Source organism: Amblyomma mixtum, chromosome 6, assembly GCF_055824585.1.
Source record: "Amblyomma mixtum isolate Tamu chromosome 6, ASM5582458v1, whole genome shotgun sequence".
NCBI lineage: Eukaryota > Metazoa > Arthropoda > Arachnida > Ixodida > Ixodidae > Amblyomma > Amblyomma mixtum.
This window is the reverse complement of record NC_143017.1, coordinates 15965531-15984685: the sequence shown is the minus strand read 5'-3', so window position 1 is coordinate 15984685 and position 19155 is coordinate 15965531. Positions and strand designations below refer to the sequence as shown.

General features: G+C 46.6%; 1 protein-coding gene across 1 annotated transcript; it reads right to left on the bottom strand.

Moving 5' to 3' along the window:
• Nucleotides 1-4025: 4025 nt before the first annotated feature.
• Nucleotides 4026-18746, bottom strand: LOC149338285 (endothelin-converting enzyme 1-like). Its single transcript, XM_089550301.1, has 4 exons — nucleotides 17895-18746; nucleotides 15331-15762; nucleotides 9269-9454; nucleotides 4026-4214 (listed from the first exon to the last, which is right to left on the bottom strand). Exons 1-4 carry the CDS (start codon nucleotides 18744-18746, stop codon nucleotides 4026-4028), a joined length of 1659 nt encoding a protein of 552 aa, XP_089406427.1.
• Nucleotides 18747-19155: the final 409 nt, after the last annotated feature.

Here is a 19155-nt window from a genome sequence, read left to right as displayed (position 1 = left end):
TCAGACTGGAACAACATAGAATCGGCTCTGCCTGGGTGCGATAATTCGAGATCAATCTGGCCGCGTCTTGCATCACAAGCAAAGCAATAAAGCCCCGTGCCGGCAGCTTTGAAGAATGAACAAACAATGTCTGCGGCAATATGACCAACTGATGTTGTCAATCTAATACTGACTGTGTGTAGCTTGTGAACCTGTGCCTGTGTCATTTATTCTAACGTGGTGACGTCTGGGTTCAGACTTCATGTTGGGCTAGTTTCTTTCACATCACAGTCTCATCCATACGGTTTTACGTTCTCACTCATCATAGCAATCTCTTGCATACGCATGTGAGTCCGTTTTTCTCATCCATTGATTGGCCTCCCTATAGCGAAATAGCCCGCTATGCACGTCTGCGTAGGCGGTCGCAAAATTAAAATCTCCTCCGATTTACCTGTTTAAGCTAAAAGCGACCTTATACTTTACAACAAAGTAAAACTTCCTAACGAGCTTATAATAATTCGCTTATTCACAGGTGGTTTCTACCTTTTCAACGAAATAAACTCGAATGGCAATCGACTTAAGTTTTTTAACTACAGAACTAAGCAGAGTATAGCAGTAAACTTTGATAAGTAAGGCAATCTTTGAGTTATCGAAAAAAATGCGGTCAGTACTCGGAGAGCATCCAGGGCCATTTTATCACTGACTTCAAATGCCGGGGATAATAGGTGGATTACACTGAACAGCCCATATCGATTATTGTTGCTAAAAGGCGCCAGCAGAAATAGACGGCAAACGAAGAAGACGCGAGACACACACGTAGGTGCACTAGCAACTAATACTTTATGCTCGTCGCACGGAACAACTACCTGCGGCCTAGTGATAGGTACCAGTAAAATCAGCGCCGTCCTGCATAGCGCGCAACAAAACACAATACCGAACTATTTTTTCTTTACACACTACACCAAAAGTATGCGAGCTCTTTCACCGACAAACACATTAACGGATCGCCCACACATGATTCACCACTCTTGCTGATCTCGAGCTTCCAGTATTTCTCTAGATAACTGTTTTCAGCCCTGTGTAGAACACAGGTCTTATAGAAGTTCGGTGCAAATTTACGAGCCTGAAGACTGAAAATGGGCTTATGGGGCAACATAAGTTCACCGACAGCCAATTTTCAGTCTTGTACCGATGCTCATGCAATCTGGCCGTGTTTCAACAAAATTGCTTGTTTTCGCGTTTTTCTGCGTTCACCTTTGCACACATCATTCCCAGAGGTCTAGGAGCTCAAAATACCACCCTGACGCCCGTCAGTTCGTCCACTTGTTTCAAAACTGTGGGATATGAAATAATGGAATGACGGAAAACGTTGTTCAAGAACAGCCTGCTTGACCCTTGCCTACGTTTTTCGCTTTCTTGAGCTTTCTGAGCATTTTTTCAAAGACAGATGTGATGACATGTTGAAGATAACGCGCCTCATTGAGGCGAATGGCCTGATGGACTCTGCTCTCCAGGCTGTTAGGTGTTCTCGTCTGAAATGATTGATGCTTTTTTATCACTTCTGAGGGGCTAAACTGAAGGAAATGATTTATATGTATTTATTTATTTACAGTACCTACAGCGCCCAACGGGCATTATTGTAGGGGAGAGTACAGAAAAAAAAGGAAGAGTAATTCGTGCACACATACGTTCATTCATACACCCCGGTTACTGACAGGTCAACAACACTTCCTTTTAAACATGTAAGAAAAAAAGTAGGATTCCGTTGCATGCATTTAATGCGCAGGCTCTGCACGACATAATAATATACACCAGAATTAAAGCGAAAGAGAACTCCAAACTGCAGCAGACATTCTGGTGACAAAAAAAAACACATTGGTTTATTAGCTATTGGATTAGCTCCCAGGTATCCTGACATGGTGAGAAATGAATTTCAGAGTCTAGAAACGTGAAACAATTATCGGCCGGAAGTTTTTGAGTCAGGATTATTGGAGACAAGGCTGTTTTTAAGCACTTAAAACACCAATGACGACTGGTTTACACATTCTGGTTTTGTGACAATCTACAATCAGCAAAATTGATCGGCGAGTCTCAAACCTGCAGTACATTTGTCACTGCTGAACACTGTTTCAACAGGTTGTCGCCTAAAAACGGGGGATATCATTGAACCTATACACACTCTCTCTGGAAGATGTCACCGTTTCATTGTCTGCGTCGATTTCACCAACCAACTCGCCCGCAATACGCGCTTAGTGCATCGGTTATATTTCTTCACCCGCTGTCCACAAACGGTTTATTACGTCAAAGCTTAATAAATCGTGAGTAATGAAAACACCTAACACGTATTAGATTGTCTTGAGCCCCTTCAGCATAAACAGTATTGACACATGAGAAAATTCAGAGCCGTGCCATTTGGCGCTTAAAGCGCTATCAGAGTGGGCTTACACTGATTCCATATCTGTTGATATATAAAATAAAATTAAAATCCTATGATTCAGATGCCATTTTCTACATGTGACGTTTTTTATAAAGCCATGAACTACCATTTGACGCCAGCACATGTTTAACGGCGCTCAGAAGCAAAAAGACGTTCACGCATTCACTTCTTTTAATCTTTACTTCGCCAGGATTTAGTTTGACATTTCTTCGTCGAAAAAAAAAAACATTAGAATGGAAGTTATCCGATCAGCCCGTTCAATCGCCAAGTATGAAGCAAGAAATGCATTGAAATAAATAGCGCAACTGAGGGGCTGGTCAATTTGTACAGTTACTGCAATTCTTCGTTCTTACATTTCCTGCACAACAAATTTAATGATTTTATATTGATTACGCCGTTCACTGCCGTACCTCGTCGAATACCGAGGGCCTTCCAATTAGCGCTGAACAAGCACATTCAAAATCACCACAGAAAACTTGGCGACTTATCCGTCTCGTAGACAATATATACCGGCCAGTTAGCCAGCTCTTTCCTGAGAAGGGAATGAATGCGTTGTGCGGTTGGCACAGGGTCAGTAACCACAGATGAATGCTTTCAAAGTTAATGTGTGCAAACATTGCGATGAGTTCTTTTAAATCTAAAGTGACAATGCATGCCGCGTTAACATAAACACATTTGAGCCAGGTATCGTAAGGCTCGGATCTTCAGTCCCTGGTTGTTGTCCGGCGCACAATGAGTCCAGTAACCAACGGTGGGTAAACTTGAGCTCAAATAATACAAAAATCTTGTCTGCAAGGCTGGAAAGGCTCGAGTAATTGGAGTAAAGAAATCTGTGTCATAAGCGCTGCAGTCCTGCTAACTAAAGAACAAAAACGGTACATGCACTCAGGGTCAAAATATAATCGCCTTTCTACAGCAGCTACAATAAAGTGCTAATATTCTGTGATTAATGGCAGAGGTGATTCGCACTTTGCCTACCTAGCTCTCTACGGTACCTCTCACTGAAAGCTTTCAGTGAATTTCCGCTGATTAGGCAGTTCCTTTCACAGCAATGCCACCTGTAAATGTACCGATCAAGCCAGAAATGAACGCGGCAAATTTGTCGCTGCAGGTTCACCAGTGACCACAGAGGTGATTCAGCAATGAGAAGACAAAAGCTGCGCGATTAATGAAGGATTGTATACAAGACAGCCTATTCCTTACTACTAAATGGCGCCTTATCATGCTGCTGCAGTCAGTGTTTCACTAACTAAACTATTAGCACTTTTTGGCAGCACATTGCCCCAGTCAAAGTAACATAAGGAACGCTACCTGTGAAGCTGGCGAAACGGCTGTCGTAATACTTCACTCGCACTAGTATACGTTACATCAGTTTAACTCGAGAAAATGCGATATATTTTACGCCCTACCGCTTTGCTGCAAGATACGGCGTAAAACTAGCCTGCAGTCGCAGCGCATTTTGACTCGTGAAGGACATCACAATGAAAAATTTCACGACTTCCATACATAAGGCACGAAGGAGAATGGTCACATGCAGCACAGGATGCGGCACCAATGAGAGGGCATCGTGAATGGAAACCAGAAGAGCTAACGCGGGGAAGTCGAGTGGTCATCCGAAAAAGGGGCACTTTTTGGCCGGGTTCATGTTCGAGCCTACGGGGCACCGGAAGGTTTTGGCGAAGGGAGCAAAGTTGGCCATCGCCTTGTTGCAGTCCCCGCCGTAGAGATTATCAGCGTCCGTCTTTGCGCAGCTGGAGAGGCAGGCGGTGATGAAGAACACCTTCTCCTCGGTCAGCTCCTGCGACACAAGAGGGAGCCCGCAAAACTTGGCGAGTACATTCCGCTGCAAGAGAGTTCTTGGGAGAACATTGCGAGGCTATTTAAACAACAACAAACATAACGACAGAGAATGTTTACAACATTCTATTCACTGCGAAAGCGCGTGCACGGGCAAAGCCCTGCTTTACTGATATTACATGCATGAGGGATTGAACTGAGGCGCACACATGAGTGATTGCATCTGGTTTCTTTTTTAGCGGACATGCAAAAGAGGATTTTCCTCGGGCCAGAATATCCGGATTAGTGCTAAGTAGAAAGCGACGATGTGCCCGCAGTGCCACAGGACGTAACGTTCGCGCTAGGCACATACAAGCAAGAGACAATTTTGCTGTGCTTTGGACGTCCGGATTAGCGCTTTCGCCTACAAAGGACAAAGGACAGAAGCAGTGAGCTACAGAGGGCGGTTGTATCCTGTGTAGTCCTCTGCTGCTGTCTTTTCTCTATTGCTTTTTTGTTGGTTTAATATCTTACGATTTGGCCCCTATGAGTATACCCTCATAAGCTACGAGGCTGGATATTCATTGCGCGCCGATTTCGCATTTTCCTGATTTTTGTTTTGTTTTGTGTGACGCTCATCTCATATTTAGAACGCACAGTTCCAACTGTTCAGTTCTCTAAGCTTTCAGCGCCATTTTTTGCAGGCGTGAATAAGTAAGCAGCTTAAGAGCGTGGTCGCAACAATTGCGAAGCTGAAGTGCGGGCAGCCTGCCATCGACCAGCTATATCGCGACTACAATAATTATTTGCACGAAGCGGGAAGGATCTGCAAACATGGGTAGAACGTGCTTTTGAAAGCCAACCATTCACAGCCAACAGAAGTGATGAGATGGCTTGGGGAAACGGGGCTCTTAGGATACACATATGGAGGAAGCCAAGAGTCGCTGAAAGCAAGGACAGCATGTTTACTTCTTCACTTCCAGCCCAAACGTACTAGCACAAGTTATTTCGCATAGACAAGCCCGAAAGACAAATAAAGAAAAACGATACTATCTTAATTTCTCTTGTTCCGTTGCATACACTGTAGGTACGCACTGGCCTCCTGTGGTTCGCTTTCACGCTATGGACCCCAACTGTGGTTAGCTGCCCCGCAAGGCACCAGCCTCAGTTGTGTTGCTTTAACTAACAAACGAGGGCGCTCGCGTCTCAGCGACACCAGCGCCACGAATGGCGTTTTGCTGCGCGCGCGCGGGGAGCGACGGGTCTGTTCTCCTTGGGACCGGAAAAGCACGCGGACGTGTCGCGCGCCGCTCCGCTCTTCGCCGCGGGCGCCTCGTGGTCGGAACATGCTCCCGCCGCCCCGTCCCGTCCGGCCTCGGAGCTTCCCCTTTGCCCTAGCGTGGGCGAACGTTCGCTCGTAACCGTGCTGGTGAGTCGGACGTCCTCGATTTCTGAGTGCATTTTGTTGCTAGCTGGCGTTATTGTTGTTATATCAATAAATGCTTTGTTGGTGTCAGCCAGTGTGTCGTTCCTTTTTTCCCTCAGAGCAAGGCCCGCCGTGGTCGGCGTGCGCTTGGTAGCCTCGCGACCACGGGGTGGGGTCCGCGCGGCTTTGAACTAGGTCAACCGCGATTAAACGGGGAGTACGGATTTATCTCCCCAATTTTAAACCACACAACACACAGAAAGAAAACTACCGATAATGTTTGCTACATTCGAATCGGAGTGAAAGCACTCATTTTGCGCTACGGAGAAGACGACGGTGAGCAGGCAGTGCTGTGGGACGGATCAGATGGAGGATGATGGACAACGCTCTCCAATGCACAGCGCGAGAGTGCGGTGCAGTTGAAAACGAGGCGTGTTGGCTGCAGCGATAGCCTGGTGGCCTCGCTGAGAGGCTCTTAAAGGAGATCTGTTTGCGCAGCCGCGGGTTCGACGCCCAGTCATGGATAGATTCAATTTCTTTTATTGCGAAAGCAATACTAGTTGCACTTTCAGCCCGTCGCGTAGCGAGGCCGGTAGCTACCAAATTAGCATATTGGATTGGATTGATTGTTTGGATTGTATTGTATAACCGATGCATCACCACAAGTCTAACCACAAGCACCACCACCAGCTACACTACCAGCTGAACCATGGCGTAGCTACGGATATTGCTTTCGCAATTACTGTGCTTAACCAAGCTAAGCCACAGCCATTCCTTCTCTTTTGTATGGTTTGACCTCTAACTCAGCTGAAGGTAAAAACTAGGCACCCGGTGATCGAAGCACGAGGTCCCGTAGTGAAGCTTTCGCTTCAAAAATAAAAAAGAACTCATACTATTACGGCGTTGAGAGCCCATGTAAGCGTGAAACGCACTGCACAAAAATCGTGCCGCAACCTCATAGAAACCGATAGCCGCACACGAGTCTTGGGGAGCGCGTCGCTCACCAGCCACTTTTTCGTCCTTTAGCTACTCTTTAAGAGCCACAGTACGTCATGCGTTGTTTGTCGCGTTTTGTGAAAGGCGACCCGCATGACCATCGCTCGTCATGTGCTAAAGAACAAGGGCTGGCAAGAGCACGGGCTACACAAAACACTGGGATATTCGTTGCAGCTGCCGCCGACGATCGCGTCGAAGAACAAAAAATTAGAGCTGGTTAGCGGCCGGGCCGATAGATGAAGCCACGGGACCTGTGTTTTAGGGTTTTCGTGCAAGCTTGGGTTTGCAAGCTAGGTGACGCCGAGCTACTACAGCGAAGCTGTCACCTAGCTTATCAAGTGCCACTAGGACTGCGCTTTCGCCTCTCGGGCTGCTGCTGTTTTTTTGTTGACGCAGCACCAGCGGACTGAAAGCTTCGGCAAAGTTTGTTTATGCTCGCATACGTGTTCTCTGTTCCGGCGCCAAGTTCACTCTACTAAAAATCACTCTCCTGGCGACCAGCAGCTCGGAAGCTACTTGAACCCGGACTCACTCGCTCATCATATTCATCTCAGCAGCCAGCGCTACACCACCTTAACATCTCAGTTGTACTGTCATCCTAAGCCTATCATCATTTCGACGCCCTAAATCGCATCTATCGTGCGCAACAGGGAGCAAGTGCACAAAGGCGCGGGATGCAGCTGGCCACATTGCCTCGGTTCCTTCCTCTTCCCCTCATCACACCTTTGGCCAGACATACACATATCTGTTGTAAAGATGTGAAGAATACCATTTCTAGGTGAAGTTAGGGCTCCCTCAACCGACATAATCGTCAGGACCTTGCCTTACTCTAGGTTCTAAGACCGATGTATCCCTTCTTATTAGCTATAGCTCTTCCCGGAAAAGTAGAACGCCATCAACGTTCCTGGCTCAGAATGCCTGTCCGTCTCACGCATGTCCTTCCTTCAATAAAATCAAGCACCTATCAGAACAAAAAAAAACGTAATTTGAACAAGGCATCAGGCGCTACGGACAATGAATTTATCGGAAACTCCACTGGAATGGAACGTGTGTGTCCCGGCGTTTAGTGCTATGCCCGAAGTACGGCCACAGGACACTCTTGTGGAGTGGGATTCATCACGCGACAAGCGGGCATTTCCCATTCTTGTAAAGTTTTTTTTCTCTATCTCTTTCTTAGAGCTATATATATATATATATATATATATATATATACACTCACACACACGCACACACACGTGGAAAACGATTAATTGCGGAAAACCGTTGCGGTGTTCGATCACGGCAGCGGCGGTCGAATTTAGATGCAGACGAAATTTTCTGCAGGCCCGTGTACTCTGCGATGTCAGTGCACGTTGAACAACCCCAGTTGGTCGAAATTTCCGGAGCCCTTCACTACGGCGTCCCGCATAGCATGAGTCGCTTTGAAGCGTAAAAAGCCCCCATAAACCCATAATCGCGGGAGGTTGCTCGTGAAGAGCATCCTTCGTTTTGCATGTCCCAGCGATGGCAGCACGTGCATACTTAGTTTAGTTTAGTTTATTGGGGTTTAATGAGGGACGCGTTAGTGAAGGGCTCTGGAAATTTTGACCACCTGGGGTTCTTTAATGTGTACTGACATCGCACAGCACACGGTCCTCTAGAATTTCACCTTCATCGAAATTCAGAAGCCGCGGCCGGGATCGAACCCGCGTATTTCGGGCCACCAGCCGAGCGCCGTAACCACTGAGCCACCGCGGCGGGGTGCACGTACATACAGGGGCAGCGTTACACCACTTAACCGCTGTACCATTGCGCTAAGATTGGTATGAGGACTCCCATGCATCTATGAATGTCAAACAGGTAATGACAAATTCCGCATATATTGGCATTAATCCGCTATCGCTACCCGAATAACTTCCATCCGTGAACAGTGGGCCCGAACACGGGAACCAAAGTGAAAACCGAAGCTCTACCCCATCTAATTAGGATTAGGGCAACTACTCAAATCGACCGTAATTTTTCAGCAGCTTGCAGCTTGGGCAACCCATGAAGTTCTCGCGTTTGTAAAGCGTTTGTCGCAGCTGTGTGCTGCGGAAGAAAGTGCGACTCTTTGGGTGTCGCAACTCAATGTTTAAGAATCGCTTCAGTGCCGTCTCAGCTAAAGCTATAGTGCCGTATAGCTGCCAAGAGCCTGCTTGTTTTTTTTTTTGTTTTTTTGAGTAAGGAAATGGAGAAAATTCGCCAGAACAACACATCACTGGTTCATTTCGCTTATCCCCTGCACACTAGTATTCTCCGCAAACGTCCCATACCTTTCGAATGGCCCCTCGGTTATCTAATACAAATACAAATACAAATGCAGTTTATTTCATGTTCTTGTTTTACAAAACATGGGGAGGTGAGAGAAAAAAGCTGCTGAATAGCAGCTTGACAAGCTCCCGCCCCCGTGGTTACAATGGGAGCAGCAGAGCGCACAGAATGCATATACATACAATTCATTATGTACTACAACGTGCATGAAACGTTGTTACATACAATGTTGCATAGACAGTCCTGCTCAACATGACATGAAATATTGATCACACAGAACATTGGCGATGAAATAAACGTAGAATGGATGATACTAGGTAGGATACTAATGAACGTCGCGTCCCGGTGAGTCACCACTTTCGTACCTCCGATAGCTGGGCGTCGCTGTTGTTGCGGGCTCGGTGGAAAGCGGCGAACGCCACCTCCATCGCAGGTATCTCGGGGAACACGCTGGCCTCGCCGCTGGGAAGACAGCCGAGCACGCGCACGGTGAAGATGGGCTTCACCGTCTCGCTGAGCCACGACGACACGATGTTTCCGAGCGGGTCAACCTGCCATAGATAAGCACTTTTTGTTTTTGTCCAAGAGGCGCGCTTTGTACATGAGGTTACCCTCGGTCATCATGGCCGTCAAAGCGACCTTGAACTTTCCTTTGCTTCCGAGACCCGTTTTATGTCCTTTTCGCGGCTATCTTCAGGGCGGCTCTTGAAAGCAGGCTGTATATAGATATTCTAGTTACCATCGCCATTCTGCGCTCATTTCAGACTGTTGTTTTTTCAAACTTGTAAAGTTTCTCTGACGCACCAACTGTGTCATCATTTAGCTCACCATATGGCGTGAATACGAGAGAATGGTTTATATCTGCAATCCTCCTCGTGAAAACGAAAATACATGTGTTCAACACAAAATCCATGTAGCTATAGGGATGAACTCGGTTTCAGGAATTAGTGCAAAATGTCGTCTGGGCATTGTCAGACAATCCTGTCGTTTGACCCTTGGTTCCCCTTTCCTTGAGAAATGTCCTGCATGTCCGAAAATGCGCACAATTCATGAAATCTATCCCCTAGTTCGCTGAGTAGCTAGCGGCGTCCAGAGCACGCCGATATTCCGTTAGCACCTTCTTGAACTTCTGACAACATCAGATAAGGACTGGTAAAGATTTTTTGTCGTTCCAACTACTACTTGCCGTAGCTTGCCATCGGCAAGCTGAAAATAACTTTGAGCGCTTGCTTCCTTTCCTGTTCTTTTCACCACAAAATCATTTCGCGCGTTACAAAGGTCAGTCTTAAAAAACAGCACCTGAGACTGCCGACATTTTTTTTTCTCGCGCATTTAAGCCATTAACATAAATGCAATCCAACTCGCTCAGCCAAGCATTTTTCTTCGTCGAGAGGCCTAACTAAGCCACGTTCATGCGGCTTACTGCCAGTGCTTTCACGTCGTCCATCGAACAGATATCTTTCAAGCTATATTGCCTTCACTATACAGGGGCAGTCTTACAACCAGTCATTCCATGCACGCACGTCATTTGCTGGGGAGCGATCTGTGACTACGGTCCGGCTACCTTCCCGAGCTAACCAGCAACCCGCCTTTTGCCCAGATTGCCCTGCTGTACGCTACGCATCTTGTGCATCGTCAACGCAGTTCGTGACTGCTGACACGCGCGCAACGAAGGCACGTGCATTCGGACTGCTAGCGTCAGCACACGCAGGTCTACCGCTGCCACGGAGCGCCACCGCAAGCCCTGTCTACCTGCTATATAACCTGGCTACCATCGGCGCCGCGGGTCATTTGCTGGGGAGCGATCTGTGACTACGGTCCGGCTACCTTCCCGAGCTAACCAGCAACCCGCCTTTTGCCCAGATTGCCCTGCTGTACGCTACGCATCTTGTGCATCGTCAACTCAGTTCGTGACTGCTGACACGCGCGCAACGAAGGCACGTGCATTCGGACTGCTAGCGTCAGCACACGCAGGTCTACCGCTGCCACGGAGCGCCACCGCAAGCCCTGTCTACCTGCTATATAACCTGGCTACCATCGGCGCCGCGGGTCATTTGCTGGGGAGCGATCTGTGACTACGGTCCGGCTACCTTCCCGAGCTAACCAGCAACCCGCCTTTTGACCAGATTTCCCTGCTGTACGCTACGCATCTTGTGCATCGTCAACTCAGTTCGTGACTGCTGACACGCGCGCAACGAAGGCACGTGCATTCGGACTGCTAGCGTCAGCACACGCAGGTCTACCGCTGCCACGGAGCGCCACCGCAAGCCCTGTCTACCTGCTATATAACCTGGCTACCATCGGCGCCGCGGGTCATTTGCTGGGGAGCGATCTGTGACTACGGTCCGGCTACCTTCCCGAGCTAACCAGCAACCCATCTTTTGCCCAGGTAAAATGCACATCTTTGTACCTATTTTTCAGCATATAGGGATTTTGGGCCGCTAGTCTCAGATCGCTCCTTGGGTTATGGCTCCCACTGTTGCTGTTGTCGCTAAGGAACTCGAGGAATTTAAATTGTCCTTCGAAGCAAAACTGCGAAATCTCACTGATGTACTTGACACTGTGAAAAGTTCCGTCGCCTTGCGCAGTGATGATACTGTAAAGGAGCTTCAAAATGATGTTGAAGAGCTGAAAAAATCTCTTCATTTCATGAGCAACGAGTTTGAAACCATAAAGAATCGGAACGCCAGTATTACTGCAGAGAACAAGAAACTACACGAGTGCAATGAGGCCCTAGTGCGCAGGGTTGCCCACCTGGAACAATATTCGCGTCTGAACAATCTAGAAATTAGAGGTGTCCCTGTGACTCAGGGCGAAGATTGCAACAAGATCGTTGAGGTTCTCGGTAGCGAGATTGACTGCCCCCTAAATTCAGAAGATCTGGATACCGTGCACAGGGTTCTAACACGAAACAAGAATGAAAAAAACATAATTCTTCGTTTCCTCTCGCGAAACAAGAAGGCGGAATTCCTGGCAAAAGCTAGGAAAACACATGCTACAACGACATGCCTGGGTTTCCCTCAAACGCAGGAGGCTCCTGTTTATGTCAACGAGCATCTTTCACTTGACAACAAGGACCTTTTTTTGAAGGCTCACAAGCTTAAGAAAGATAACAAATGGGCCTTCTTGTGGACATCGAACTGTGTTATTCTAGCTAGGAAGGAGCAGAACAGCACAGTCTTTCGGATAAATAATGTAGATGACCTTGAAATTTTCCGTGAATAGACATACGGGTGCTGACGTTCTACATCTTTCTAACCGCCATCATGGCATCATATTCCCCGGAATATGCTTGTTGGATCTTATCCGAAGCTAAAGGTCTGTCTGCTATCCACTTCAATGCTCGTAGCCTACGGAAGAATTACGATAACATAACCGCTTTGCTTACTTCCCTTCAGCATCAATTTTCCATCATCTCATTTTCTGAAACTTGGCTATCATCCCTTGATAAATATTAGTATGCTTTTCCTGGCTGTTCATGCGAATACGCACACCGTGTTGATAACCCCTATGGTGGTTCGGCTATCTACATTTCAAAGCACATTGCTTACAAAAGACGTCTTGATTTGTGTTTGAATGTGAGTAAATGCGAATCGGTTTGGATAGAAATTGATTGCCGATCTACTGGTGGCACAGAGAAGGTAATATGCGCCGCTATTTATAGGTCTCCTTAAAATGATGCGTCTGAATTTTGCCGGGCTTTTGAACTAGCACTCCATAAACTATCACTCGAAAATAAAAACGTCTTCATTATGGGAGATTTTAATATCAATATGCTAGACATGACTAATCCCATCTGTGTCGACTACACGACCTGTTTCTACAGCTATGGTTATGCAAATTTAATTAGCACGCCTACGCGTTGTACTGACCATGGCACGCATTCCTTACTTGATCATATTCTTTCGAATTTTCCCACTGCTCCTCCGGTTGGCGTGATAGAATGTGATGTCACTGATCATTTTCCGGTATTTCTTTGCGCACTATCATCTCGCTGTAGTAACAACATGTCCACGAGGAAGTCAGTTTTTGATAGCGGAAAATATTTTGAAGCCATATCTAATACTGATCTTTCATACATTTTGGGTCTCTCGAACCCAGAAGTGGCTGTACTTGAGCTGTCGAAAATAATTTCATCAGCAATCAATAAATGCACATCGCTCCAATCATCCACGAGAAAATATGTTACCCCCATTTCCCCATGGATAACTACTGCTCTGTTAAACTCTCTGAAGAAAAAAGAAAACATGTATAAGAAAACTAAACACCAGCCTTTCAATCTGCGTCTTAAATTTAGATATAAAAGATATTCCAGTGTACTAACGTCGGTTCTAGAGAAAGCTAAACGATGTTATTAGGAAAACCAGTTATCCACACATACTAACAATTCTAAACGAAAATGGCAGCTGCTTGACGAATTCCTGAATTTTCGTAAGTCACCTAGTGTTGTTAAATCTATTTTCCACGGTGGTGTTACTTTCTCTGCTCCCGAGGAAATGGCGAATACATTTAGCAATTATTTTTTTCAATTCACCTAATTATCCTTTCTCTTAGTTATGCGCACCTTCTCTTGAGCGCTGCCCTCACTCCTTTTTTCTTACCCCCACGTGTCCAGGCGAAGTTCTATCTGTAATTGCTAATTTAAAGACGACCGGCCCCGGCGTTGACAATATCCATGAAAAGCATGTGAAAAGTATCCGGTCATTGCTTGCTCCAGTCCTTAGCCACATCTGCAATCTCGTTTTTAAATCTGGCAGTTATCCCAAGCAGCTCAAGATAGCGAAAATAATACCGGTCTTCAAAAAAGGCGATCCAGCTTTGCCAAATAATTATCGTCCGATTGCAATTATTCCTTGTTTTGACAAAAATTTAGAAAAACTAATTGAAGTAAGGCTGTCTAGTTATATTGAAAAATTTAACATATTGACAGATAGACAACACGGCTTTCGGCGCGGACTATCCACAGATACTGCAATAGCGTCTCTCATAGATTACGTTAGGCTAACAATTGATAAAGGAATGTTCTCAGGAGCAGTTTACATAGATTTTAGCAAAGCATTTGATTCCATTGATCACTCCATCTTGTTTCACAAATTGGAATCTTATGGTATCACTGGACCTCCCCTAATTCTCTTGAAGAGCTTTCTCTGTGACCGAGAGCACATAGTCTCTATTAATGACCATACATCTAACATAGCTTTAATTAACAAGGGTGTTCCACAGGGCTCAATTCTTGGCCCTGTATTTTTACTCTACATTAATGATTTACCATCCTGTTTAAAGAATTGCAATAGTATACTATACGCAGATGATTCTACCATGCTATCATCGCACCAGGACATTAATCAGCTGATTCTTAACCTACAGAATGATCTTCATTCTCTTGAGCGTTGGTGCCACATTAACCGCCTGTCCGTGAACGTCACTAAAACTTGTTTTCAGATTTTCCATCCCCCTCAGAAGTCATTGCCCATCACACCACTTCTATACCTCAATTCTGCTGCTATTTCACCGCAAGATCGAGTTTCTTTTCTTGGTGTTATCACTGACCCTCACTTAAAATTCCATCATCATGTAGCTGAAACGTGCAAGAAAATTTCTTATGGGTTACGCGCACTAATTAAAGCCCGAAGCTATTTTCCAGTCCAAACTTCATTACCTCTTTACTACGCATTCATCCACAGCCACAAACTACGGTATCTCATCTTGGGGTAACGCCTATCATATTCATCTCTGGCCTTTAATAAAACTGCAAAAGCAAGCCATGCGCATCATAACCAATACCCCTCGAATGTCACCCTCCCGCATTTTGTTCATAGATTTAAACGTTCTACCTATCTCGGCCCTTTATTTTTACAACCTTGGTATCCTATTCTTTAAGATTCTTCATCATTATCTCCCGCTAAGCATATTTTCTCCCGGCACGATCATGAGCAACATCGTCACACGTTTTGCGCTGCGTAATAACTTTTTACTACCTAAGGTCAGAACTAACTACGGGAAACAATGCCTTCATTTTTCATCCGTATCATTTTGGAATTCTTTGAACATAGACAGCAAACAAACTAATACGCTTTCTTTATTCAAGGTCAAACTAAAGCTTTTCCTTCTTAATTTGTGATTTTTTTGTTATGTTATTGATTCTATGTATCGCGGCATCTGTGAGTGTTTTATTTTACATTATCGTGCATTACATTGTTTGTATTTAAATATTTCAGTAACTAATATTACACTATGTGCCTATATTTATTCTGTTTCGTCGCTAATTAATGTGTTGTGTATTTTATATTATGTTGAATATTGAAATTTATTTTCATGGGAGGTCCCGCCCGCGGTCTTGTACCATGGGACCTCTCGCTGTATACAATTGTAACTTTTATTGTATTACTCAATAAACTTTCAACTTTCAACTTTCAACCACACTAACCTGCACACCCTCCGTATCCAAAGCTCCGAGCAACTCCTTCGCGTAGAAATACCCCAGGCCGCCGTACAGCATTGCCTTGGTGCCGTCCTCGTAGTAAAGAGGCGGTGCCAGGGCGCCCAGGGAGAGCGACAGATAGTTGATCACATGCATGTACTGGACGTACGGCTGCGCGTTGCTGCCGCGGATTCGCATCTCTTGAAGGCCGGCGTCGGAACCGACAAGGCCTCGCAGGGAGCGCCGAGTGGCGATCCAGTAATGGGCGAACGAGGAGGCATTGGCGATGAAATCGGCGTACACCTCCTCTAGTCGCTGTTTCGTGATGAACTCCTTGTCCGGCCACAGCACCCTGCGCATCTTCTTCAGCTTATCGGCGGCGACCTGCCGGGTCTGATTGTCCAGCCACGACGCAGCCAGACTCTTCTCCACGGCCATCTGCGAAAAGTCGGGAATCGCCGTGTATGCTTCCGTAGCAAACACAATGCATTGGGAACAACCAGTCACCGGAGCCCTTCACTACGGCGTCTCTCATAGCCGGATCGTTTGATATCAATCCGAATCTTCTGTGTCAACTAAGTGGCCCACAATCTGTATTCAAATGGTGGTGCTAAGTGGTATTATTTTGATGATTCACAAACTGTAGCATGTACAGCGAAATGAAAGTATCCAGTTATACTGCGGCACCCGAGTGCAGCTGATGGGTAGTCGTACGGTAAGCTACCCAGGTGTGGCACCGCTTAGCTACCATGGTGTGGTACCACGTCCGTTTTACAGTATGGCGGTCCTTTAGTAACGTGGCATGTATACATTGCTGCTGTAGGAAGGTTAGCATCGCATCCGCCATTTAAAAAAAACGACCTTCGATTTCAGAATAACGTGAACTTGAGAAACGCGAGTGGTAGAGCTAACGCTGGGAACACATACAGGAGTGCTAGACATACATCGCTCGTGCGTGTTCGTGCTCGTCCGGGTATCCTCTTGCGCTACTCTGTCTGTAATCTGCTACCAACCACCTAAAACGGCCGCTTAGCAAAACACGTTTTCTCTACTTACCTGACGTCGTCATCATTCATCTTAGTCTCTATCCTCTAAATGTTATTAAGACAGATCAATTAATATTATTAAGGCGAAAGCCTTTAATGCCTCATACTGTCGTTAGCAGACGCGTCGGCAGCCGTGTCGACAGGCGCGTCGGCAGAAGTGTGGACAGACGCGTCGGAAGCCGTGTCAACAGACGCGTCGGCAGATTCGTCCGCCTTTCGGCGCCACTGCTTAAAAGGCTCAAGGTTCCAGCATGAATAAAGGCTCATCTAGTGAATGCATGGACTTCATAAATAAAATAAAAGAAGCAAAGTCAAGAAAAGGAAAATAAAAAATAAAAATAAGAAAATAAACGAAATAAAAACAAAATAAATATAAGATGTGAAAATAAAAGTAAAAACACTCAAATTAATAAAAGGAGCAAAAAATAAATAAAAAACGAAATATGATAAATAAAAAAAGTAAATAAAAACAAACAGTGGCCAGGAAACGCTTTCGCCTTGCAGCACTTTAGAGAGCCAAAGTGCCCCCTGAATTTTTTTCCCTACACTTCAGGCCGCCCCACTAGGCACTTTTAAGTGTCATTCTCTCGCTTCTCTTGCGAAGGGTCTAGGTCGCTGCGTTACGATTCCTCATACATCACATGAAAGAAATGCACTTCTTTTGTGGCCTATAGAGCTAGACGTACAGAATAGGTACGTTCTGCACTTTTTCCATGGCGTTTATTATCATGAATGGCAGTCTAATGGTGTAGTGATCCCTATCAACAAACGCCCAATCTAACGGCGTTGTGATCCTTATCAACAATTGCCCTTATAAATACACTGCGTGTCATGCCCTACAAGCCGGAGTACTACAAAAAAATTGCAGGGGGCACTTAAGCTCCGCCTTAAGGGCATTACGTGATAGCTTTGGTGGGTTTACGCACATATATGCGCAATTGGCCATTGTCGACTTTACATTCCAAGATCCATGGGAATCCTCATTCTGCTCCTACCACAGCGGTACAGCAGTTAAGTGATGGTTCTGTGATGGCAGGTGGTGCTATCGGTGGGGCTTGTGCGAACCAAGTTGATCCTCGTAGGCAACTTTTTATAACCAGTCATCAATTTAACTACCAACTACCACGGTGGCCAGTTTAATCACAAACAGGTGGGCAGGTTGTGATGACGCCACAGGGTCACGAGAGCTAGATAGATGCCCACCGAGGTTGCTTCTCGGGGCATCTTTCGCTGACAACGGCGTTGGCATCGAATTTTATGCCCAACGGGAACCTTAGGACTGTCGCGGTAAAACTCTTTTGCTCAGACCTTTCTTCAACTAGCCAAGCGCGCTCCAATTAATTATTTTCCCTGTCACCAGGAGGGCGACTTCTCAAGAGCCTCATGCCTACTGTATGAGGCTGTTTCCGCACTGCCTCTACAGCGTTAGGCAATTCGCCTTAGCCGTCACAGGCTGACTCGCTTAGTGACCAATTCCTGTAAGCAATAATAATGGCTATGCATTCCGGGCAACCGTCAACATACCTTCAGTATGCCTGCCAGGTGACCGTCGATGCGGCGACGCTCCTCCTCCGAAAAGTGCGCAATCGCGGCGGCGGAGGACACCAGCAGCTTGTAGCTGGCCTCGACCTGGGAGGCGCAGAAGCGGAACCGCTCTTCACTCGCTCGCAGGGTGCTGCCATGGAGGATGAGCAGGACGGCGCCAGGGTTGGCGACGGCTGCGTATGCGAACAGGAACAGCCACGCCAGGTGACGCAGCACGGCGAGGTCTCTGGTGTTCTCGAAAATCTTTAGCACACCGTCCAGCAGGGCCATGTCGCTGAAAAGCACCAGGTCGTCCATCGTGAACGGCGGCTCGATAGCCAGCATGGTGTCAATAGTGTCTTTGATGTGTGCCGCCTTAGCCAGCTTCGAGTGGCTCTCCAATTCGCGCAGCGGGAACACAGCTGGAACGCCGGCCTCCCACGTCGACGACCGGACGAGGGTGCTGAATACGTACTGGATGATCTTGTAGTCCTCCTCGATCCTCTCAGAAGGCGGCAGTCCGTTTGTGGCATTAGCAAAAAGTTTGAAAATGTCAGTGTAAACTTTTTTGAAGTGTTTTTTCGGTATTTGTCCGAAGAGAGCTCTCCAGAATGGCATCACGCCGCTGGGAGTGAACAAGATGCGCCGCTTCTGGAGGTCGTTCTCGGCGGTTGGGAGCAGCTTCAGCGAAAACCAAAGATTTACATTCCAATTGAAGGCGAGGTCGAATAGTACCTTGAGCGGAGCCAACATATGTCCGGGATCTTCGGGCCATGCGAGGCCATGCTCGCGCATAAATTCTTTGATGACGCTGACTTGCGAGTCCGTCTCCGCCAGGCAGCTGTTGAACATGGCTGCCGCCTTCCTCAACACGGGCAGATGGTCGGCACTCTTTTCCAAAGTTTCGGGCAGCTTGCTTAGCCACGACATTTCCATGTCAGTGAGCGCTGAGCGGGACAGCTCAGCGAACTCCTTGCGGGGCATCCATCGGCCGCAGACGTGGGCAGCGAAATCGTGGCATGGGTCCACGGTCCTGTCCAGCTGGCTCTCAATGAGACTCCTGCCATAAGAGTTGGAAAAATTGACTTTATCAGTAGGAACTCCTTGAAATCCCCAGAAAAGCGGTAAACACTGCTATTAAGTGTGGTAAGTTTTCAAAACAGCATGCATAAAAACAGCGTACAAAAAACAGCACAGGGAAAAAAACAGCGCACCGACGAAATAGCTAAGCGAAAATACTTGCCGACGATTACGTTACTTC

Excerpts from the sequence above, each read along its gene's own strand:
- LOC149338285 (XM_089550301.1), bottom strand. The coding sequence starts at position 18,746 with ATGTTCAACAGCTGCCTGGCGGAGACGGACTCGCAAGTCAGCGTCATC. Across the intron at positions 9,455-15,330 it reads TGGATACGGAGGGTGTGCAG|GTTGACCCGCTCGGAAACAT; the intron begins GTTAGTGTGGTT and ends TATCTATGGCAG. Across the intron at positions 4,215-9,268 it reads GCGACGCCCAGCTATCGGAG|GAGCTGACCGAGGAGAAGGT; the intron begins GTACGAAAGTGG and ends CTTGTGTCGCAG.